We start from the raw sequence: 24460 nt of genomic DNA, 5'->3' as shown, positions 1-24460 counted from the left end.
GCGGAAAGGGCGGCTCAGAGGTACAGCGCTTCCCAGCACACACGAGGCCCCGGGTTCCATGACAGCACCGTGATCAGAAGGCAAGCAAAACCGAAAAACCTCCCAGGATCAAATGAGAAGAAAAACTCACGTCATCGTTAGGAAAAACCAGGATTCCAGTAGCTCCGTGGTCAGTGAAGTAAACGAACACGTGATCCTGGGGGCCGCTGCGAGGAAGAGTGGCCAGTGAGAGCCCGGGGGCGACGGGCTCCTGTTTCTATTTTCAATTCCATTTCTCTGAACAGTCAAAAAGCTAAGAAGCTCGAGGATGAGGGCTGCCCAACAGGGCGAGGAGGAGCCGAGGCCCGCGGGTGACCGCCCCCTCTGCTTCCAGGGCCCTGTCCTGGTGCCACGCTCTGCACCACAGCTGGAAAGGCAGAGGGACCTCTGCTGGGCAGCCAACCAGGTGGGACCTGCAGAGTGGGCTCCTTGGGAGTCCTGCAGCCTCCCCTCCAGGCCCCTCGGACCCACCTGCCCACCCTTGGCAGGGTTCTAGCTGGGAGGGCAATGTTCAGGCGGCAGAGACCCAGAGGCACACTCGGAGCCAACTCAGCTCCCCAGGAGGGTCCCCCCCTCTAACTCGCCTCTGGTTGGATTATCTGTGCCCAGGCCTCCATTCCCTTCTGATCTGCTGCCAAAGTCTCCGACATCTCTTGAAATTGTGGCTCTGGGAACACTAAGCACCAGATATCTCCAGCCACCATCAGCGGGGCAAGTGCTGGGGTTAGTTCCCTAATGCCAGTGTTTGCCCTCCCTATGCGGGGACCTATGGCCAGAGGCTGGAGGCAGGTGGGGCCCCGCAACCCACGGGGCCTTCAGGGACTCCCCCAGGTGACCAGCACCACAACCCACAAACAACGCAACAGTGGGTCTAAGTGACAGGGACCATTTCTCCAGAGTAGTGAGGGACCAGGGATCACAGGGTTCCTGAGCACAGAAATGGGCCATCCAGAGAAGCCACTGAAAGTCACCCCTGAGCCGTGGTCCTAGGAGAGGACAAAGCTCCCCTCTGAAGCCTCTCACAGCAGAACAGGGGCGAAGCGCGCCTGGCTGAGCCCTGGTGCTGGGCGCCAGCTCTTGAGAGAGGAGTGAGACCCACAGACGGACGTACCTCTTCAGGACCTTTCCAGAGCCTTTGCCCTTCACTGCTTCAGCGTCACCTCTCAACACAGCCAGGAAGTTTTGTGGGGTGACGTCCTACGAGGAATCAGGAGTCAGTCAGATGCAGCTACCAGTCCCGACCAGACAGCTGGACAAGAGCCCAGCCACGGCTACACAGGCAAGGGCTCAGAGCTAACCCTCCAGAACCAGGAAGGCCCCAGGCAAGGGCAGTGTTGGGCCCGGTGCATCCCAGGGCCAAGCACACCTCAGTTTCCGCTCGGCAGGCCTGGCTCCTTCCTGACCACGGTAATGTGTGCAGAGAAATGCAAAGATGATGACAGACAGGGACCAGAGCAGAGGAAGAGAACATACTCCAGGGACAGACACAGAGAAAGAGACAGCAGCGACCAGCCCGCCCCCTGCATCCAGCTGGCTACCCAAGAGGCTGAGTCCCAGAGGGGGACGGAGTCCTTAGAGGGCAGTCTGTGAAACTGATACTGGATCATTAAATGCAATACAAAAAAGTACACAGGAAGAAACAATCACCCTAATCCTGACACCCAGATTCCAAACGTTCCCTTCTATAACCATGTAGAAAGAAACAGTTTCACCAAAATGGAATCAACTCTGTTATATGTATGATATTAAACTGAATTATATTTGAATGTAAAAGAAAAACATGAAACTGAAAGAAATACTAGACTTGAGACAAATGTTTATCACAAAGAAAAATCTCCTAAGAGATCACTCTGAAGATACGAAGGAGGTGACAAAAACCAGACTGAAGTCACTATGGTGTTTTAAACGTGTCAATTTATACACTCTCCATCAAGTGGGTGAAATATAAAAACATTTAGAAGTGATATACTATAATATCAACAAAAACCTACCCTCGGGAAAATCCTGAGATACCGTGCACTAGGCCCAGGGCTGAGAACACTGATTTTCATAAAAGAGCACAGATAACCCAAGATCAGATTAATGGTAATACCTGAAGAAAATCAGGTTATCACTAAAGAAATGTATTACCAGACTTAAAGTATGCACAGACCTGAAACCAAATAATGGTATATTGCAATTTATTAGACACGATGTTCTTTTGTTCATTTTTTCTGTTTTCTTTTAAAACTCTCATAATTGAGCCAGGTGTGGGAGCATACACCCAAGCCCGAGCCACATGTGGGACTGAGGCAGGAAGATCACCTGAGCCCAGGAGTTCAAGGTCAGCCTGGGCAACACAGTGAGACCCAGTCTCAAGAAAACAAAATAAAATAGCTCAGTGGTAAGCACTTGTCTAGTATGAGAGAAGCCCTGGGTCCACCCAGCACTCGTGTGCATGTGCTCTCTCTCTCTCTCTCTCTCTCTCTCTCTCTCTCTCTCTCTCTCATGATTTACCCCTCAAACACTAATCCTAACAGAAACATGAAACACGGACAAGAAATCAGTCTAGCAAGGTTCTGATTCTAGAAATACAACAAATAATGAAAAATCATCAAGGAAATGAAACAAAATCCACCGTCCCCACCCAAAGTCCCTGAGTGCCCTCACCTCCCCAGTGTAGTCCTTGGGGACTCCCTTGTACACGTCCGTGCCGTTGGGCCTGTTGATCACGATACCTGGGGTGGGGTTCCTGCAATCAGAGGACGTGACAGAAACAAAACGTGACTGTCTCTGAAATATCTCTTCAAAGTCTACCCCATTGCGTAAAGAAACAGTAAACCACTACGTTTGTCTGAGACATCTCTCCGCTGCCTGGGTGGTCCCCAGGCTGTTGGTGGCTTGGGTGGGTGGAGACCTCAGGTGGCACCATCCAGGAGCTCCTGGCAGCAGCAGTGGGAGACAGAGCTCTAAAACTTAGGCCAGGGCCAGCGCCCACCTCCTGCTGGGTACCACACAGCACCTTGGGACCAGCGCTCACCAGGGCTCCCTCAGACAGAGGACAGAAAGAGGACTCAGAAGCCAGCCTCGGAGTGATTCGGTGATCCCTGTGATGGCCACAGAGGGCAGCACCCCTCAGGACCACTGCAGGGTGACCGGGGAGGGGAGGACTGTCAAGCTCAGTGCCCACCTTGCTTATCCTTGTCCCTCAGGAAACTAAGGGCAATGAGTCACAAAGGTGCAGAGCGGGCCGTGGGGGGCCGATGCCCGGACCAGTGTCTTCCAGGAACAGGCAGACCTGGGGCCCCACGGGGCAGCTCTCCAGGGTGAGAGGGAATCTAGCTTTAGCCTCTCAGGGGCCGCCGCCTTCCACTTCCCCACCCTGCCTGGGCCGAGATGCGCGGGGATCTGGACAGAGCCCTCGGCCTTCCACCGCTGTGACGGGCTGCGGCCCGCGCTCTGGGAGCCCTGGAGCAGGAGCGGTGCTGGTCTCAGGCCTTGGCCCGCGCCCCCCATTCCCAGTGCTCCCCACTTACTCCTCGTTGTTGGCGATGTCGTCGTACATCATCACGATGATCTGCTCGTCGGGAATCCCGTTGCGGTGGATGATCTGGTAGGCGTGGCACGCATCGGCCTGCAAGGAGAGACTCGGTCACCCTCGGCCTGGGAGGGGGCCCCTGGGCTCCTAGAGCCACCCAGGTGCCACCTCCTGGAAGGCGGGCTGCACACGGCCGCCTGCTGGTCGGTGTTGAAATCATTGCTTTCTAAAACGTACATTGCTGGGGCTGGGGCTGGGGCTCAGCGGTGGAGCACTTGCCTAGCACACGTGAGGCCCTGGGCTCCATCCTCGGCTCCACATAAAAATGAATAAGTAAAATAAAGGTACTGTGTCCATCTATAGCCCAAAACATTTCACCTTGATTTTAAAAGATTCCCACCCACCCAAACTCTCCGGATTCTGGCCTGGGGGGAAGCCAGCGCTCGTGCGGGCCACACACACACAGCTACGGGCACGAGGGCCTTGCAGGCCACACAGAGCCTCCTGAAAACAGGGATTTAGCTCTCCAAAATGAAACGGCTCCGAGTGACCGGCAGACAGGCTGACAGCTCAGGGGCCGGCGGTTGTCACACAGGCCTCTTCCGACCTGAGGACTTCACCTGCCACAGCCTCTGTTCAGAGAACTGGGTGAAGACAGGAGCTCGGCCGGGAACTGGAACTGGAAATAGGCTGTCCAGTTAAGAACGCAGCGATGACTCCAAAGCCGACACCTCCAGGGCCACAGAAGGCTTCCTGAGCGCCATTCCCACCACGCTGGGGGACACACAGCTTCCTTACTGCAAATGGCACATGCCAGCCTGCGCGACATGGAGATCACCCGAAGGCAGAAGGGAAAACCTGCCTAGCTCTCTGCTTATGGCTAAGTATGTCCTTCCTGGGAGCAGAGGTGTCCGGCTCTGCCTCCCTGGGAGGACCTGGACCCCTGCACGGCCTGTTCCCAACCGCACCGGCTCTCAGTGAAGATAAAGCTTGCCACTGGTGCGGCAGTGCACGCCTGTAAACACAGAGGCTCGGGAGGCTCAGGCAGGAGGATCACGAGTTCAAAGGCAGCCTCCACAACCCAGCAAGGCCCTCAGCAATTCAGTGAGACCCTGTCTCCAAATATGAAAAAGGGCTGGGGAGGTGGCTCAGTGGTAAAGCACCCTTGGGTTGAATCCGGTGAGACCCACTTCAGACTCTCACCTCCAAAAGTAAATAAATAAAAATAAGCTGGCCAAACACTAAGCCTGGTATCGGGCCTGCAGAGGCCCAGCACAGATACACTCATTTCATGGCAAAGATGGTGCTCGCGGCTCAGTTGCTGAATGCTGAACGGGCAGGCTCCGGGCCTGGCACACGGGCTGTTTAGATGAATGGACGGCTGAGGAAATGCAGTAACAGACACTTCCGCTGGCTCTTCCACCATCCAGCCCTGTGCTGGAGCTTCCCACGCATTATCTCATTTAGTCCTCACAGTGACCCCAGGTGATGGAGGTCACACCCCACTTCACCAATGGGGAAAGAGCAACCTGGCAAGGGGAGGTGACCTGCCCAAGTCACACTCAGCTCATGGCGAAAGACCCCGGGCATTCTGACTGCAAAGCTTGACGGTGCCTCAGACAGAGGCAACAGGGAAACCAGTAAAACTACAGAGGTCCAAGGAGAAAGAGTGGGGGCAGAAAGTCTGAACAGAGACCACTGAGTCACCACCTAATGCCTCATACGCAGTCATGGGTCACCTGACAACGGGGACTTGCTCTGAGAAATGTGTCATCAGCTGATGCTGTTGTGCAAACATCGAATATTTTCCAACCAGCTGGTTACCCTGTCAGTAGGCCATCGGATCTTAGGAGACCACGGTCGTACATGAAGTCCGCTGTTGGCCAAAACGTCATCGTGCATCACACACACACAAACCGCAACGTGCCTGAGTCCCCTGCCTCTGGAGTAATGAGGGCCTTCCTGCACCAACTGGCAGGCAGAACAACGCCCCCCAAAGATGTGCACCTCCCCTGCCCAGAGTGTGGCACAGACCACGCCAAGGGTGAACCGACCCAGCACGGTTTTAAGGTGCCGATCAGCTGCACCCAAACACAGAGGTCTTCCCAATTGATCCATGGCCCAAGTTAGTCACAAGGCCTCTGTGGAGAGTGGGGCAGGGGTCTGTCTCTGAGTGACACAACAAGGACTCCCTGGAGGCTTGCTGACTTGAGGAGGGAAGAAGGGGCCTGTCCTGCGAGGAGGCAGGCAGCCTCTAAACACTGGGAAAGGTGAGAGAACGGAGCCTCCTCCAGAGCCACCGAGGAATATCGATTAACCCGGTGAGTCCCACTTCAGACTCTACCTCCAGAAGTGTAAGACCAACGTCTGTGGCCGTTGGTTACATCAGCAATAGGAAGCCAACACAGCTGTGGCAGAAGTTGGGTGACTGACACCCCACTCTGAAAACACCCTGGTGCTATCCGTCAGGCTGACGCACGCGCCCTCTGACCCGGCCACTCTGCCACAGCTGTAGCTACTGAAGCTCACACCCGCGGTGCTTCACGGCATCACCCAAAGAGCAAAACCCAGGAGCAGCCCAGGGCATCAACAGCTGGAAAGAGAAACTGCCTTTTGACTGCATGTGGGAAACCTGCAGATGAATGAAGTGCAACCCAGGCTTCAAAACAGAGGAATCTTGGGGCCACAATGAGAAAAAGAACACGAGGGAGAAAAACACCTTTCACTATGACCACACTTTTATAAAGGTCAAAACCAGGCTAGTGCAGACATCATGTCGTTTACAATTAAATACACGTATAAAGCAAAACAAAGGAGACGGACAAAAGGTTCAAGAGCCTGATCCCCAGGGAAGAGGGAGGGGGTTCATCAGACACAGACAGTTCTAGCGGTTTTCTTTTCCTTTAGCTGGTGCTAGGAACACAGGTATTCATCTCATTGTTGTTCTGTAAATTGTCCACTTGTGTTATAGACACATTATGTAATTTGCTATTTCATAAAAAAAATCAAATAACTATTATGTCAGATACAACCTACCCCTAAATGAAATGTGAGCAGATTTACCCACCCCTATGACAAGTCCCCTATGTTTATTCCTCCTGTCAGAGGTCAAAAGGCAGATTCAACCAAAACTCAACAGGAATAAATTTAACTTGAACTTGTGAACCTCCTGCCTCAGTCTCCCAAGTTGGTGGGATCACAGATGTGTGCTACTGCACCCGACTTGAAATAAAAGCTTTAGAAAGCAGCAGAAAATCTTTGGGACCTTAAGTTACAACTATAAGGATGCCATATATGACACCAAAAGCATTGGTCCATAAAAGAAATAAAAGAAAAAAATTAGAAAGTGGATCTCATAAGTGTATTAAATGCCAGGGCTTCAAAGAACACCTTTAAAGGGCTGAGGGTATCGCTCGGTGGTTGAGCACCCGCCTAGCATGCGTGAGGCCCTGGGTCTGATCCCCTGCACTGCAAAAAAGAACAGGAAAAGAAAAAGATAAAATTAAGAAGACCAAGAGGCAAGCAATAAGAAGAACATATTTACAAACCACCTACTTAATAAAGGGCTTGTACCAGAAGATGCAAAGAACGTCTGCACCCTAAGATAATTGACTGAACCAAAAAATAGGAGAAGGATTTGAAGGAGCACTCCACCTAAGGAGGTGTACTAATGGCTACGAGCTCAGGAGAAGAGGCTTAGCATTAGTCACCAGGGAAATGCAAATCAAGACCATGATGAGATGCCACTTCACAGCCAGACGGAGGACAAGTGCTGCCGAGGACCAGAGAAGCAGGAAGGCCACGCATGGTCTGAGGGAAGGCAGGTGGCATGGCCACTTTGGAAAACAGGTCAACAGTTTCCTCAAGCGCTCCTGTGAGACTGGTAGCTGCAGCAGGCATCCACCCAGAGAAACAGAAGCATTTATGACTCAGAGATGTACACCAAATGTCCTTTGAGGTGGTGCCCAAGAGCCAGCACCTGGACACCACCCAGATGTCCAGCAGCTGGAGCACGGACAAGCACACGTGGTCCATCACGTAGCAGGTGCCATTTGGTGCTAGAGAGGAATGAAGTTCCCAAGCACAGAGAGTGCCAGAAACATCCCGCCAGGAACCAGCACGGAGGACGCACGTCGTCTAGCGCTACACACAATGTCCAGCAAAAGGCCAGCATCAAGGCAAAGAAATGATCGGTGGTTGCTGGGGCAATGGTGGGACATTACTGGAGTGACCAGCTGTCCTAAAACTGGTTATGCTGATGTTCACACAACTTGGTGAACTTGCTCAAGTATCACCGAGCTATGCACATGAAATGGGTGAATTACAGGTGAATGTAAACTTCGCCTCAATCAAGTTATGGATTTTGAAAGGGGCAGGTGCAGAGTGCCCTGTGTCGAAGCCCCCCAGGACACCTTGACAGGCAGGCACTTTTATCCCCATGTTACAGATGGGGACAAGCTCAGGAGGGGCAAGGTGTGCTGGGGACACAATCCCAGGTCTCCTGCCCCACCAGGCCTCGGGTCCCTCCTTCCACACAGTGGGGTCCAAGGCAGACCAGGCTTCTCTCAGGGCCCTGGGAGGCAGTGGTCGCCTCTACCCATGAGAGCTCAAAGGGTTCTTTGTTGGAGTCAAATATGAAATGAAGTAGGGCTCCAGCCACTGGAATAATTTGGAAACAGTGTTAAAGGCCACTTGAACCACTTCCCCTGAACATATGTGGCCTGTAAGCATTTTTCCCCTTTAAAGCAGAAAAGCCACATGAGGTAACACTGCAGGGGGTTGAGCAAGACTGTAAGAAAGAGCCTCAGGAATGATGCTCGGGGACTGCGTGACTCAGCCGGTTCCCCGCTGGCATTAGGAGCTCTCCAGTCCCACTAAGGCCCCGTGACTTCCTGATTCAGGCTGCTGTCCTCACGCTGTCCTGGTGCTCAGCTGCCAACTGCGAGTTCAATAAGCAAATGGCTGGGAGCAAAGGCCAGCGCAGCGGCCATGCCCGGTCACCGGGGCCAGGTCCACCCTCCAGCCGGCTCTGCTCACCTGACAGGGATCCTCCCTTCCTGCCGCACATCCTGAGGCTGCCAAGGCCGGGCAGGGGCTGGCTTTGTGCCGTGCCCCACTCAGCCCTCGCCTGAGCCCAGGGGCGGAAGCAGAGGTTCAAAGTGAGATGATGTCATCTGTTCAAACCAGCAGGCAGGTGGGCAGAGCAGCAGCTGCCCGAGGCCTGCCCACGTCCAGAGCCCCTCCCTCCTAGGCTCCTGGGTGAGGAGGACAGTCCTGCTGATCCAGCTGCTCTGCCTCTGCCCTGCTCTGCCCTGCACAGCCCTCAGACCGCAGGCCCTCCCCACCACGCCCTCTGCAAGGGCTCATTCCTGTTTTTTAAATATAAGTGATGCTTTGCTCCAACAGGGACTAACCTCAGGGCCTTTGCACTGAGCTCAGCGACCGCCTGAAGACCAGACTGAAGACCAGACCGTCTGAAGACCAGCTGTCAGCTGTCACCGCGGCTCCTGGCTTCCACCCCGCACCCTCGATTTTGCCTCCCACCGCACAAAGCGTCCCATATTGACTATCTGGTCCTCTGAGAGAGACGTGTGCAGAGCCCCAGGCGTGAGGCCCTGAGGGGGAAGGGGCTTGCACACTGTCCTCCCTCTCGGTCTCACGATGCTGGGGCCACCTGGCTTCCCTGTCTAGCTCTAAGTCAGATGGAGAACTGGTCCTCCCACTCCTCACTCCTCGCCTGTCCTCACTCAAGGTTTCCAGCCTCCTCCCTGGTTCGCCCTTCCTGTCCATCTGACCTTGTGCTGATCTTGCTTCCCTCTGGTCATCGTCTATGGGGTCAGGAGCTTCCCTGAGTCAGAACTGGAAATCGCTTTCCCTCAGAAGGAACTGCTGTAAACGCTGGCCAGGCAGACGTGAGGCAAAGCCCGTCTTTAGCTTCAGGGAAAGGTTCATGCTGATTAAGGGAGAGACAGACGGTCAAGATGCACAGATAGCCTCTTTTCCTCCAGGGTTTTGTTTTGTCTGGATGTGACACCTGGTACGGCTGCAGCCATCTTGTGAACACGAGGACTTTCCTGAGGACAGGTTATCGCAACAACGATGGCTGAGCGGAAAAATGGAAAGGCCCTGGGTTTGAGACAACGGGACTGAACTGCTTCATGGGCCAACTGCGGAGTCTCCACACTCCATGGCCTCCAAACCACTGCGGGCGTTGTGGTTAGGTGTACTCAAAGCACCCGGATGTGCTGTTCTCACTACAGTTCATGCTCTTCCCTCCATGGGGCCACTCACCCTTTCTCCCAGCTCCTCTCATGGGAGTCCCATTGCCCTTCATGCCCACCTCCAGGCTCTCCTCCAGAAGTTGTCCTCCTGTCCCTCCCTGACCAGCTCACAGACTCCTGACCCAGAACCGGCACCTGGAGGAACTGGCCCTTCTCAGCCTGAGCCTGGGGCCCCTGACCTGACAGCCAGGATCGCCATTCCTCGTCCCCTCTCACCCCACCCACACACCCTCTGCAGACCACAGGCCTCCAGGTGGAGGGCGTCAAGGGGACAACAGGTCACGTCTGTTTCCATGCCCAGGGACCTTCTGCCTTCGCGCCGTTCAGAATACGACACCACAGACGGTGATCCCGCGTGGCACAGCTGACCCACCTTCTTTTGCTCATCTGGTTTTATTTTCCCTAAGTTTTCTATAAGAAGTCTTAATGTGTTGGGTTTCTTTAAATAAAAGAGGAACTATTTTAAAACAAAAGGTGATGAGCTAACCTAAGCTCCCTGTGTCATGTGGCCAGAGGAGTGGCTATGAGCATGGGCTGCAGAGCCAACTGGGTTCAGATCCCTCTCCACCCGGGATTATCTGTGTGACCTGAGACAAGTCACCTACCCTTTCTGTGCCTCAGTTTCCCAGTCCGAAAGTGGGTCTATTTAACAGGACCTATCCCCTTCTGCTGTCTGGGGGTTAAGTGAGATGATACATGGCCCGTGACCGGAGCTGGGCCTGGCACGCGACGCACACTCGGTAAGAACAGCATCCCTACAGCAGGATGTGGGCACCAGCACCTGAGCAGCCCCAGGGGGCGCCATTCCCTGTTAGTGATGCTCCCTCTGCAGCTCCCCCCGCCCACAGCTCGCTCAGTCTGGCCTCCACTCTCAGGACCAGGGCTTCCAGGGCGCCCTCCTTCCTCCCCAGACACGGGACGCTGGGTGTCCTCCCAGCATCCATGAGATCAGCCCCGTCTGTCAACCCTTTCAAAGTGAGAAACAGAGAAAATCAGAACTGGTCAAGACAAAGTCGTGTTGAAACCACCCCCAGGGAGCAGAGAAAACTGGCGATGTCGCCATGTGCCTGGCATGTTCTTCCCAGGACAAAAGGGAAATGGAAACCTCTGCAAGTGCGTCAGCCCAACCTGCTCAGGCTGTGACAGGGGACAGACAGACATGAGCAGGGGAACATGAGGCAAGGGAATAATTTGGAAACCGGGCCCACCGGGCTGACCCCCACGTGCCTGGCTTCTAAAAAGCAATTCACCGGCAGCCCTGCCTGGCTGAAGTCCACAGGACAAGCTCCTCAGCACACGACCTGATACTTACCCAAGTGCAGGCCCCAAAAGGCTGATAAGAAGAATAGAGTTACCCTGAAGGGATAATTCTGTGACCCTTACCCAGACCAGATCCCAGCGCTCAGGGAGATAAGGGTGACTCCCCAACCACAAAATCTGTATGAACAGGTTCCAGTGTGAACTGATCAGCATGGGCCAAAATGCCATACAGTTGTCATGGCAGTGGGGACTTGAAAGTCTGATGGCATCCTGCTGTCAGTCAAAAGTCAAGAGGAGGACCTGGGCAGGACTTTCTGGAGACTTCCTGGAGGGCAGGAGGGGCACACCGTCCCTCTCCTCTCTGAGGACCCACTCTCTCTCTTTCTTTTCCTATTCCTTCTGATGAACTCATGCCTGTTCCTTTGAGTGATGTCTGAAATCTTTTTGGCATCACTGCAAGGACCGGGTGTGAAGGCGTCTCCCCGCAGCCCCAGCTGCACAGAAGGCCCGACCCTCTAACAGTCCTGTAGGAACAGTTCTTTGAAGTGCCCCTTTACTGTAGCCTTCAAAGTTTGGAAGCACATGTTGGTGGCCAGGCAGGGACACAGGCGGGGGGGGGGGGGGGGGCGCTGACTGAGCACAGTTTATCTCCTCCACACAGCCTCAGGGCCACCATCCTCTGCAGCTGGAGACACACTGCGGTCTACTTGTCCCCTGACTTCTTGTCCCCTGACTCCCAAACTAGCAACACGTCTTCAAAAAAACAAAAGTGTTCCTGGGAGCAAAGTGTAACTCCCATGAAACGTTTAACCCATGTATTTTTTTTAGAAGTTGGTTGTGCAAAAACCAGCGTGGCTGATGAATCAGTCCAGTCACCCACCATCTGTGACCTGCTCTTCCTTGTCTCTCGGCCTTGTGGTTAGGCAGGAACCTGAGAGAGAGTGGCACAGCTGGGGCTGTAGCTCTTTCTCTGGTCAGGTCTGTGGGTAGGAAGGAAAAGAGGTCGCACTGCCAAGATCAGATCTTTCTCATCAAGCCAAATTTCCTATTTGGCTAGCACACAAAACCCGTTCAAGAAATGAGTCATGACTTCACCTAAACCAACCCCCTCCACTCAGTGGATATGAACACAAACACCGCAGGGAGAGGGATTGGCCCAGTTCTCACTGATGGGCCAAGTGGTCAAGGGCACAGGCTTTGCAGCTGGGTTGTCCAAGGCGACAGCCACTGGCCACACGTGGCAATGGGGCTCCTGATGTGCTGGGTCCAAAATGAGACACATGGGGCTTGTGATGCACACTGGGTTCCAGTGACTCGGTTCAAAAGAGAGAACGGAAGGTACTTCTGTTGCCAGTCTTTATGTTGATTACACTAAAGTTTGGGCATACTGGTTTAAACAAGATATTCAAATTAATTTCACCTGTTTTTAAAAATATTTTTTAAAGGTGGCAACGGGAAGATTTATGACACACATGGCTCTCCTGCTGGACCGGGCTGCTCTAGAGCCTGCAGCCTTGGTTTGAACCTTAGTCCAACCACATGGGCCAGCTGTGCCATGCTGGGCAAATCGCTGACCCTGCCCACAGAGAGGGAAGAGGAAGCAGACCTGCTGCACACAAGACCACCACAGGGCACAGCGATCCAGAAGACAGCCCACAACACAGATGCCCACACAGTCTAAGCAGCTGGTTCCTGAAAAGATTGAATTGTTTTAAATAACGGCTCTACAGAGATATGGTTCACATGATAGAAGCCGGCCTCTCCAAGTCAGCAATTCAGTGATCTCTAGTGTATTCACCATGACCACCAGCCAATTCCATGACCAGCACACACACCCCAAAGACCCCTCTCCATTAGCAGTCACTCCTAACCCTCTGTGACCAGTCCTGGGCAACCACTAATCTATCTTCCATCCCTGCTGATTTCCTTAACTTGGACTTTCGTTTAAATGGAACCATAAAACATGTGTTCTCCGTGACTGGCTTCTTTTACTTAGCACAAGGAGTTTAAGGCTCGTCCATGTTGAAGAATGTGTGAGTACCCCCTTGCATGAGGGCATCACCCTGCGCTCACCACTCCTCAGCCAAGGGACATGGTGGCCCCAGGCTTTGGCTGGGAACCAGGCTGACATAAACCCTCAGGTGCAAGTTTCTGTGTAGATGAGCTGTCATTTGTCTCCGGTACAGACTTGGGAGGAGTCGACGGATCACAAGACAACTATTTTTCACCTTCTGAGGAACTGCCAGACTGTCCCCAAGGGGCTGCACTTTGTCACACTGCCACCAGGAGGCTGGATTCAACATGTGACTAGACCTGGTTTCTTCTCTGACAGGCTGATCTGGTGGAAATGCCAAGAGAGACAGGAGGAGCGGCCAGGACAGCAGCCTGGCAGAGGTACAGAGGACAGAGAGGCCTGGGGCCTGCACCAGAGCCCTGGCCTCAGTCCCGTCTGCCTTCCTGGCTGTGTGGCCTCAGGCATTACCTCCTCTCTCTAGGCCTGTTTCCTTGTCTATAAACAATGGCCTTAGGCCAGTGGGGCTTGACCTGGGTTTTGCCTCCTGGGGACATCTGGACATGCCTGGAGACATTTGGACCGTTACAGGGTGTGGATATGTTGCTGGCATCTAGTGGGCAGAGGTGAAGGGCACAAGGCACCCCACAGTGCACCAGGCGGCCCGATAACCAAACATTATCGCTAAGGTCCAGGGTGAGACATCTTGCATCAGACTCAAGGGGCCCCACAGGGACTTCTGAGGAGCTGCCAACTGTCTTCCTAATGGCTGTCCATTTTATAAACCCACTCATAATGCAAGAGGGTGCCCGTCTCCCCACATCCTGGTCAATACACACGTCTTCGTCACCTAATGGAGTGCAATGGCTTTTCAAAAAGTCTTTTCACCAACGATACCCAGGATCGTTATCAGAACGCCAGGGTCTTAGAGAAGAAGCAGCACTGCCGTCCCACCTGGTGCCTGTAGTTGTACCAGCCATTGGAGCCTGCCACGATCACCACCCAGTGCTTGCCGCTATCCTCAGGGTCGTCCACAGGAGCAGCAGCGACGCCCAGGGCCAGGCCGAGCAGCACCACGAGCTTCCAAGTCATTCTGCTCTTGGCGCTCACCTGCAGGAACCTGGAAGCAAGCGGCAGAGTCCATCAGGTAGGAAGGACAAGGACATGCAGCGCCCAAGACCCACACAGTGAAGGGAGCAAAGACAGGACCCCTGGGCCACCACACTGACGGTGACGCTGAGGACACAGCGCTTCTTCTCGGGGCTACGCGGCTTCTTCCGCTGCCCCCGCGCCTCTCTCCCCAGCTTCCCAACGAGTGGAAATTACTTCTATGACCACAGAATATCCAGAAAGCGCTTTGGGGACCTTTTAAAGTTTTTGTCACAACTCAACATTAAACAGATTAAATTCACCAACAAAATTCATTGTGTGGGCAAAACATTGACCACATTCTAGGAACAGTTTGTAAGAAAAGAATACACAAGTAATATAAATTATGCATAAAATGTAGACCATTTAATAGCAGTGACTCTGGGGGTGGGCGGGGTTAAGACAGATCTTTTTCATATTTGCCTCTTTTAACATTTAATGTATATTACTTAAGTCTGTAAACATTCAGTACGTGTTCAACATCAACAACATTGATGGACAATTTATTTTTATGGGTGGATTATCTGGATAAGCTATAGTCAAATATTAATTCACATCTTTGTGTAAGACTTAGCAGGACATGTACATGTGTTTCACGAAACAGGTGGGGCAAATATTTTCATGTTGCTTTAGTGGGGGGGTGGAGAGCAAGTGACTTGTCCAATGTCCACAAAGAGTCAACGTGGCCAGAGACCAAACCCTTTTGCTCATATTCCTGCCCCAGCCCTCTGCTTTATAATTCTGCCTCCTAGGCTTTACTCTTAATGAAATACTACCCTATTTTATACTTCAATGTCAAAACTTCTTTTTTTGAAACACAGTCTCCCTACCTTGCCCAGACTGGCCTAGAATTCCTGGGCTCAAGTGATCCTCCTGCCTTGGCCTCCTGAGAAGCTGGGACTACAGGCATTACCACCATGCCAGCTCATGTCAAAATTTTAAATAAAGATTTTTAAGCATAAAAGGTGGGCATGTGGCCTTGTCCCTGCAGTACAAGAGCAGATCTCTCCCGGGTCCTGGCTATGTCATTCTAAATTAACTGCCTTCCTGTTAGAGAAAACCCAGCCAGCCTGGGACTCTGTGATAAAAAGAAGACACTGCATTTGAGACTTGGGGACTAATGGCAGAAGGGGAGTCTATGAGGCTGACCTCAGCCTCCACTCATCCACTTATTCATCCACCACTCAGCCAGCCTCCTGCCCGGCTCTGTGGGACCGCGCTCGCTCTAGGAGCTGAGAACCCCAGCCGAATAGCAACAAAGCCTCTGCCCTTGGGAGCGAGCAGCCAGCTGAGGGGTGACCCATCTCTGAGGGAAGTCATCATCCTCAGCATCTGTGCCTTGCACTCCAAGCATGGAGTAAAGCCCTGGAGCTCTTGAGAAGGTGTCAAGAGCTAAGAGCGCCTTGGGCCAGGCTTTCTCCATGAGCGAGCACCCAGCTCACCAGGGATCCGGGAGGATGCAGATTCTGACCAGCAGGCCTGGGGGAGGGCCTGGGAATGCATTTCTGACAGGTTTCCCCATGACCCAGATGCCGCCAGCCTAAGAGACTGCACCCCCAGACGCCCCTGCATGCCCCTGTAGCACCAGACCTCTGTGGCCCCAGCCCCGCACCCCGCCAAGGCTCTGCCACTCCACCACCGAGGGGTCTCCCACCCAGGAGCTTTACTCCCAATCCATAAGCCTAAGTTATGCTGAATTCGGGTTCCTGTGGCTCCGCTGTGAGGTCTGTGAACTAGAGCAAGATGCTCCTGGATTCACCTTTACTGGTTGTTTTTTGGGAGGAAAGGAGTTCAGTATGACACATTAGAGACGAGGTCCGTGGACTGCGGGGTCCCCCAAGGCCAGAAGCTGCTGACCTGTCGATGTGCACCTGAGAAGGCTCCTCCAAGTACCCATCACCTGCCAGGGCTCACGACAGGGCTGGGAGGTGACCAGTAAAAGGCACAATATACAAATGTTCCAGGAAGCAAGAGGGAGGTGAGGCACAAGAGCAAAACCATGCATGTCCCCAGGCTCCAGGGCCCCAGAGGGGTGAGACAGGACCCTGAGGTGGCCAATCGGCAGCTCTTACCCAATCAGAGCCCACCCAGCAGCCTCCTGGCTATAACTGGGGCTTGCCAGGAAGCCTTCCCTAGGGTCAGCGACATTTCTCTGTATAGGAAAGCCTGAATATTTGTGGCTTTTCCAAGCAGGCCATCTTTATTGCAGCCAATCAATTCAATTCAATATGTAAATGAAAGGACACAACTGTGTTTCAATAGAACTTTATCTATTTAAAAAAAAAAAAAAAAAAAGGAGTAGTAGGCACAGTGGCTCACATCGGGAACCGGAGGCCCACCGGGGCAGGAGGATGACAAGTGCAAGGTCAGCTCTGAGCAACTTAGCAAGATATTGTCTCAAGATAAAAATAAAAAGAGCTGGGCTGCAGTGGCAGAGCCTTCCTGGGTTCAATCCCTCGAACCACAAAAACAAAAGCAAGACCGGGAGGTGTGTGTGGCCATGGGCCATCATTGCTAACCTTGCCCTATGGAGTGCGAATGTTCCCCCAGCCCATATGACAGGGACAGCGGCTGGTGAGTATCATCTCATCGACATCACCAATTGGGCTCTCCAGTTTGCATATTGTTCTGCTGAGTTTGGTTTGTGCGACAGTCTTGAAGAGGCGCACTCCTCGGGAGGCCTAATGAGTGACCTTCCCTCCTCATGGGTAGGGTTTAAAAGAATACATAGAACACAGTCAGGTCCTCCACATCCAAGGGTTCCATATCTGTGGACCCAACCTCAAATCAACAATATGTGGGGGAACAGCCACTCAGGAGGCTGAGGCAAGAGGATCACAAGTCTGAGGCCAGCATGGGCAACTTAGCAACACCTTATCTCAGAATAAAAAATAAAAAGTGCTGGTGATGTAGGTCAGAGGTAGAACACCCTGGGCTCAATGCCCATTAGGAAGGAAGGAGTGTATATTTGTTCTATCACACATATATATTAGGGGGAACCCCAGCAGTATACGTATGTATATTTGGGGGAAGAACTGCATCTACACTGAACATGCAGACATTTTTCTTGTCATAATTCCCTGACAGTATAATATGACAACTACTTACACAGCATTTACATTTATATATAAGGGATTTGAGCATCCACAGATTCTGGTATCCAAGGGGACCCTGGAGGCAATCCCTGAGGACCAAGGAATAACTGTCCTCAAATCAATGGTTGACCTATGAACAAAGGGGACCCCTCTAGCTTAACTGCTCAAAATTACCCAGTGATGCAGCAGCCACCTAAAAAGCGCCTTGGTTATTTTACAAAATCAAGTTTACCCTTAATTCTTCAAATACACCAGCTAGTCACTCCTCAGTGAGGAACACTACCTCATTAATACCCAAATGATAGACACATGGTGAATATTTGATGGTGACTCTCTCTGTCATCATTTTTTTTTTTTAATGAACAAAGTTGTCATTCCTTTAACACTAAGTTAAAAGCCACACAGTGGGTCACTGAACAGAAAATGACACTGAAAAAACACACACTCATGCTATTCTGGGAACCAATTTGAGGCCTGGGGTGAAGTTGAAACATGAAACTAACATCACCATCTCCATTACCCTTGGCAGCCAGTGCATCTCACAGTGGCCAGCCTCAGACGGCAATTTTCTGATGGACATTACTGCATTATCACTGGCAGAGTCAAAGCATTGAAATCATAATCTCGCAGCATCCATTGATTCTTGTTTTTATCAAAGTGAAAAGATGATAAAGCATGTATGAATGATCCCTGCTACACTAGCTCCTGTGTCTCTGCTATTTTCAATCACACCCTCCATGGTCCCCGCACACGGGTGACACTGTCTACCTACTCCATCCACTCAAGAGCCTGTGAGCAAGTATCACTCTGTTCAGACAAGAGAGGAAACTAAGGCTCAGAGAGACCTGCTTGTGAGTGGCACCACTGTGACCCATACACAAACCTAAACAGTAAAGATAGCTTGTTCCACTGCTTTTCTCTTTCTCTCTCTCTCTCTCTCTCGTGAAATTCTGGCAAGCCCCATAACCACATGCACTGCACTCTTGGCCTGGGGTCCAAGTACAGAGACACCCTTAATGCTTCCTCTGGAACAGGCCCCCCTGGGTGCTCCAACCACATACCAGTCGGTCTCTCTGAATAAAGAGCACTTGTCTGCCCATCCGTGCAGAACCTGAACCACACAAAGTCAAAATCAATGGGCAATTGGCTAGGGTTGTAGCTCAGCGGTAGAGCACTCACCTAGCATGTGTGAGGCCCTGGGTTCAATCCTCAGCACCACATACAAATGAATAAGTAAAATAAAGGTATGGTGTCCAACTACAACTAAAAAATAAATATAAAAAAAAAATCAGTGGGCAAACACTACAAACGTCACCAAGACCATTCCTCTGCCATCCCATCATGTCCCTGCTCAGGCTATTGAGCTATCCTAGGTTATGTGAATGTGAATGACTCAATGCAACCTCAAGGAATGTACCACCAAGTGGGTTTAATCCATTTGGGAAGTTTGGGACCAAGTGCACAGTCTAGATAAATTATCACGAGCAATACAGATAATAAGGCCAAGGTCACAGGCCCCTAAATACTGACTCAAGTTCAAACCCAGTACTGACACCAAAGCGCACACCTCAAACATCACCCAGGGTGACCTCCCGCTGGAAGCCCTCATTCACCAGGCCCTGGTTACACAGAGCAAACCACCAAAGCCAGATGAAACACCTAGTTAGACAAGGACACATATAAAGAGCCTTCTGAACTGAAAAGCCTTCCTGCTACGCTGTTCTCCAGTTCAGAATAAACTCTTCCTGCACGTGGGGTTTGCTGACAGCGGACAAGAGAAACACAGAAGGGGATGAGGACCGTCTCCCTGGGCAAGCGTGGGTCAGACTCCCCTGAGCTCTCTCCTCCACAGGGCCTTGGCCTGGGGAGCCCAGTTTTAGCAAGAACACTATAAGAATTCCCTCACTCTTGATAGCCAATCATGTTCCTCTTGGTTGACAGCGTTCAGGATGTGCTACCCCTAAATATGGCATCTTAGCATACTAGATATCTCAAGCTGAAGGACTTCCACCAACCCCCTCACCTGGCCTAAATCCGCACCAGACCCCTGCTGTACTCAGTTGAGCTCAATTGTATCCTGAAGACTCTCCTTCCCACTGCAGCAGCTAGAAGAAAATCTGTCTGCTTTAAAAAAAAAATCCAGTATAATTTCTTTTTGAAGACACACAGTTACCAACGCAGGAGAAACCCTTCCCTTCTCTGGGCCTTGACGGTCCATCTAAGAAATGAGACAGTAGAACTAAATTATTAAGGGCCCATTCAGTTCTCAAATCCTTTGATTTTTCTAGCTTAAAAAATGGGATTAAAACAAAACCCAACTAGATTTTATCTCAAATGTAAAAAAAATGCATTTTGTTTAGGTTAGTTTATCATTTTTTCCCTTGTAGGGAAAATCTATAATTCAGTGGTAAACTAGATTCTAGACTGAATAATCCTTCAAGGCTAACGAAGTTATTTTCTAACTCTCTATATTGGGTGTAATAGAAATGCAAATATTTGTCTATAGATGTGCAAGTGAATTCTATAAATGGAGGCTCCGCTCCTCCACTTTGGCCTCCCACTTGTACATTCACTTCAATACTTCTAATCTTCAGATGTGACTGTATTCTGAAGTTTCCTTTCAACTGACTGTAACTCCTCACCCAGTCACCTCATTAATGAGTTTCAATAAAATCCTCAATGTGTTCAGTTTTATATTTGTACAGTGATGACTATCTTAAAATACACACACACACACACACACACACACATAAAATGTTATAGAAACCACAAACAACTTACATATATTTCAAATCCCAAAGATAGATGTATGAATTTACTAATGATCAGAAGATTTTTACAACTCCAGCAAAGTAAATTCCGGCCCGCGGTGACTAGCTTCTTCACCACTGTTTTCAATGCTTATTGGGTATTTGAATTTTCTTTCGCCCAAATCACTGTTTTTTAATCTTGTTGTCAGTACAGTTAATGGTCTTTTCCCCAATGACTGATCATGACTTGTACAGCCACCTGTCAATTCTTGGGTTAAATTTTTACTTTTAAGTTTTTACTTTAAGAAATTTAGGAGTAGATATTAAACTGTAGAAACATTAAAAAAAAACATAAATCACTTATTACCTACCAACTAGACCATCAGCTGTTAATATTTTGTACCTCTATTAGGTCTTTTGTTCCTGCATAAAACAAAAATTACAGATGAAATTTTCCCCTACACAGTACCATCCTCCATACACCAAAGGTAACCACTATCCTAAATAAGCATTTCTTTCCAACTGATTTGTCATATTCTTTTTTTTTTTTTTTTTTTAATGTACTGGGGATTGAACCACTACCACTGAGCACATCCCCAGTCCCTTTTATGTTTCAGTCAGGATCTCACTAAATCACCCAGGCTGACACTAAATTTGAATTTGTGAATCTCCTTTCTTAGTTTCTCAAATTCCTGATTATGGGATCACAGGCATGCTACCACCTCACCTGGGGATTCATTGTACTTTTTTTTTTTTTTAAACATTTATTTTTTAGTTTTCGGTGGACACAACATCTCTGTTGGTATGTGGTGCTGAGGTTCGAACCCCGGCCGCACGCATGCCAGGCGAGCGCGCTACCGCTTGAGCCACATCCCCAGCCCCTCATTGTACTTTTTAAAAGGATACATTATCCATTCTATCCAGGGATCCATTATACTTTTAAATACATATTTACTCTATAAACATTTCTCACTGAATACTTTTAGACTGCTTCAAAAAAAATTAAACATTATAAACAATGTTGCAATAAACAGTCCAATATCCCTCTCTTTGTATACAAAGGTCTAGGGTATTTTCTAGAAGTGGAACCAGTGGGTCTTAGGACACCCATTTTGCTATGGATATACTGTTCTAAAATACACTGGTATCAGCAAAAAATGACAACCTCATTTTCTCCAAATATCTATTATCTCTTGATATTATCAAACTTCACAATTCCTAATCTGATGAATACAAAGTGATCTAATTATAGTTTTGATGTGTGCTTCCTAAATTACAAAAAAAATGTAAATCTTATCATAAGTTTATTTAATCATTCATATTTCAACACCCTCAAAACACATGACAACTTCCCTATCATAAACTGGGATTTGAATTAGTGTCCACTAAGCAACTTCTGCAGCTAAAGAAAGAAAGAAAGAAAGAAAAAATCTTGGAATTTCTTCAAAAGATAATCATAGGGTCAGGGACAGTATACACACCTGTAATCCCAGCTACTCAGGAGGCTGAGTCAGGAGGATTGCAAGATGGAGACCAGCCTGGGCAATTAGTGAAACTTGTCTCAAAATAAAATGAACAAAGGGGCTGGAGATATAGTTCAGACGTAGAGCACCCCTGGGCTCAATCTCCAGAATCCCCTCCCCTGCAATAAAAAGGACAGCCACAGGAAGGAAAACTCAAAAGGGACAAAGCTCACTTCAACATACAATCATGCGCTGCTTAATGATGCTTTGGTTACTGACTAACTGCATATGCAACCGGGGTTCCATAAGATTATACTGAGATAAAAATTTCCTGGGCTGGGGATGTGGCTCAAGCGGTAACGCGCTCACCTGGCATGTGCGGGGCGCTGGGCTCAATCCACCGAAAACTGAAAATAAATATTAAAAAAATATGTCTCTCTCTCTCTTAAAAAAAGAAAATTCCCATCACCAATGATATCACAGCCATTGTACTGCAGCCATCATAGTGAAGTGGCTTTACTCCCAAGTCTGAGGTGATGAATGTGTGAACAAGCTGACTACACGGGCAGTCGTATGAAAGTAGAACACACACAGTTATGTCCAGTACGTGATACTTAATGAGGATAATAAGCCACTTTGTTATGATTTATGAACTTACTATACTATACTTTTATCATCGTTTTCCAAGTATACTCCTAGTTTTACAAAAGAAAAAGCTTACTGTAAAACAGTAGGCCATGTGACATTGGCCGCAGGCTCATTCATCTTCTGTGTACCGCATCCTCTGACCACATCAACAGGCCATGTCCAGTGGCTGACCTACACCATCCGGCTCCATAATGCATAGCAATGAAATCACCTAATGACACATTTCTCAGAACATATCCCCATCATTAAGCAACGCATGGCTGTATTTTCCTGAACCATGCATGGTACGGTGTATTCTACTTCTTTTACAGCTCTCAAATCTTTTTTTCCTTTCCTCTCCCTTCCCACTGCAACTGTCTTTAAAAATCTCTGTAATTCTTTGTGGGACTATTGCAAAGGCAATATTGTCTTTCTTGTGGCCTCTCTCCAACACTTTCCTACCCTTCGGAATATCAAAGAAACAGATCTCCTTAAAATGCAGCTTCCTGGACATTCAGGATAACATCCAAATCTCTCAGGGCAACACAATACCTGTAAGATGTACCTCTCTATTCACTTGGCTCAGAAAATTCACCACCCACCAGAAATCCCTTGCTCCAACCAGGCTCCATGGTACCAGGTCCAAAAGTATCCCTCCTTCTGTGCCTCCACCATTGCTGCTATCCTCCTCCTCCATGTCACCAGCTCTGCCCCTCCCTAGAACTTCCCTCAAGCATCTCCTTCTCTGGGAAGTCCTACTCCTTACCCCAAGTCAGGGTCCAATGCTGTCCCTGTACACCCACCTTTCTATTTGTGTCCCTGTAACACTGGAATTGTTCAGAGATGTGTCTCTCCCCTCCCACCTCAAAAAGCTTCCTAAAGTTTGTTGGCAGCCCTAAATAAAGAAAGCCCGGCTATTCCCATAGATGCCTACCACAGGGAAGTCTCAAACCTTGCGTGTTTACTTTCATCTACAAAACAAAGCACATGCCACAAAGGTCCTACAGTGCCCGACCCAGAATACTTCGAAATCTAACAGGGGCTGGGGACCACACCCGGCTAACTTTCACTTTCCTGGTTGATGTGAGTGGTCCCGAAACTCACCAGCTCAGCTCCTGAAACCGAGGCTCCCTCGACTTCTCCGTAGGAATATTTGGGGTATTTTTGCGTGGGTATTTTTTGTTGTTGCTGAAGTTCACAGACCTGCCCATGAGCGTAATCCTCCACATCGAAAGCATCAACAGCCTCCACTGTTACTCGGTGGTGAATGTCAGAAACCAGCCCTGGACCCAGCCGGGCACCCAGCAAATCCCGTCGGCTCTGGAGCCTCAGTTTCCCCCTCCAGAGCAACACGCCGCTCCTGCCAAAGCCCAGCTCCGCCCACCACCCCTCGCAAGAAGTCAGGCTGAGCCGTCGCAGCCTTTCCCACGGGGTCCACCGTCTCCCGAGCCCCCTTTGCAGGGGGAGAAATGGAATGCCCAGAAAAGGTCAGGGAAAAGGAAAAGCAAGGCCACGAGGCCAGGAGCAGCTGGACGACTCTGGCCTGAGATGCGATCCCGGGCCAGGGTCCCTCCCCACGGCGGGGTCCCCGGTTACCTGTAGCCAGAGACCGCGGCGGCGGCAGCAGCAGCGCGGCGGCGGCAGCACCGTGGGAACTCGGGGCAGCGCGCAGCCTCAGACCGGACCCTCGGCCCTCCGCCGGCCGTGATTGCGCCGCCCTGCCGCCGCACCCGCCTAAGGACCCACAGAGTCGCGGCGATTGGTGGAGCTTCGGGGCGGGGCGTCTGCGAAAACCAATAGAAGATGAGAGTGAGGCCGGCGTGTGTGGGCGGGGCTCCTGGGCTGCGGTTGCGCAATGTCCCAGGGTTCGGGGGACCCGGGGTAAGTGGGCGAGCGAGCCGCAGTGATTACAGGTGTCCACTAACCCGTTGGTTCCAAACTTGCCTGCTCACTGGACCCACTGAAGGAAGGTTCAAGCAACAATATCTGTCATCCCCAGAAATGGTTGTGATTTCACGGGTCTGCGTGTGCCCTGTGTTTGGAAAATTTTAGGGAGCTCCTGGTGATTGGCAGGCGTAGACCCTTTTAATTCTCCTTATGCCCCTGTGCGAGATGGATACAGTTATTGTCACCCCAGCTTTAGAGATAAGGAAACAGGAAATTTAGTAAAGGCGGGGGATCAAGTTAATTTTCCAAGGTCACAATAAATGTTACCCGTCTGGACCAGAACTGGACCCCAGGCCATCTGGTTTCTGAATCCTTTGTTTT

At 50.5% G+C, this 24460-nt stretch overlaps 1 protein-coding gene across 1 annotated transcript in view; it reads right to left on the bottom strand.

Moving 5' to 3' along the window:
• Positions 1-23916, bottom strand: part of Lgmn (legumain) — a 30114-nt gene extending 6198 nt beyond the window's left edge. The window contains exons 1-6 of the mRNA XM_046440616.1: positions 23789-23916; positions 14063-14228; positions 3555-3652; positions 2689-2770; positions 1151-1236; positions 131-206 (exon numbers count right to left, since the gene is read on the bottom strand). Coding sequence (XP_046296572.1) covers positions 131-206; positions 1151-1236; positions 2689-2770; positions 3555-3652; positions 14063-14200 — 480 coding nt within the window. The 5' untranslated portion in view covers positions 14201-14228; positions 23789-23916. The remainder of the gene's footprint in view (positions 1-130; positions 207-1150; positions 1237-2688; positions 2771-3554; positions 3653-14062; positions 14229-23788) is intronic.
• Between the last annotated feature and the right edge of the window lie 544 nt (positions 23917-24460).

The sequence above is a fragment of the Marmota monax genome, unplaced genomic scaffold (genome assembly GCF_021218885.2).
Source record: "Marmota monax isolate L192 unplaced genomic scaffold, Marmota_monax_Labrador192_F-V1.1 WCK01_AAM20220418_F8-fsc00017, whole genome shotgun sequence".
Classification (NCBI taxonomy): Eukaryota; Metazoa; Chordata; class Mammalia; order Rodentia; family Sciuridae; genus Marmota; species Marmota monax.
This window is presented reverse-complemented; position numbering and strand designations above follow the sequence as displayed.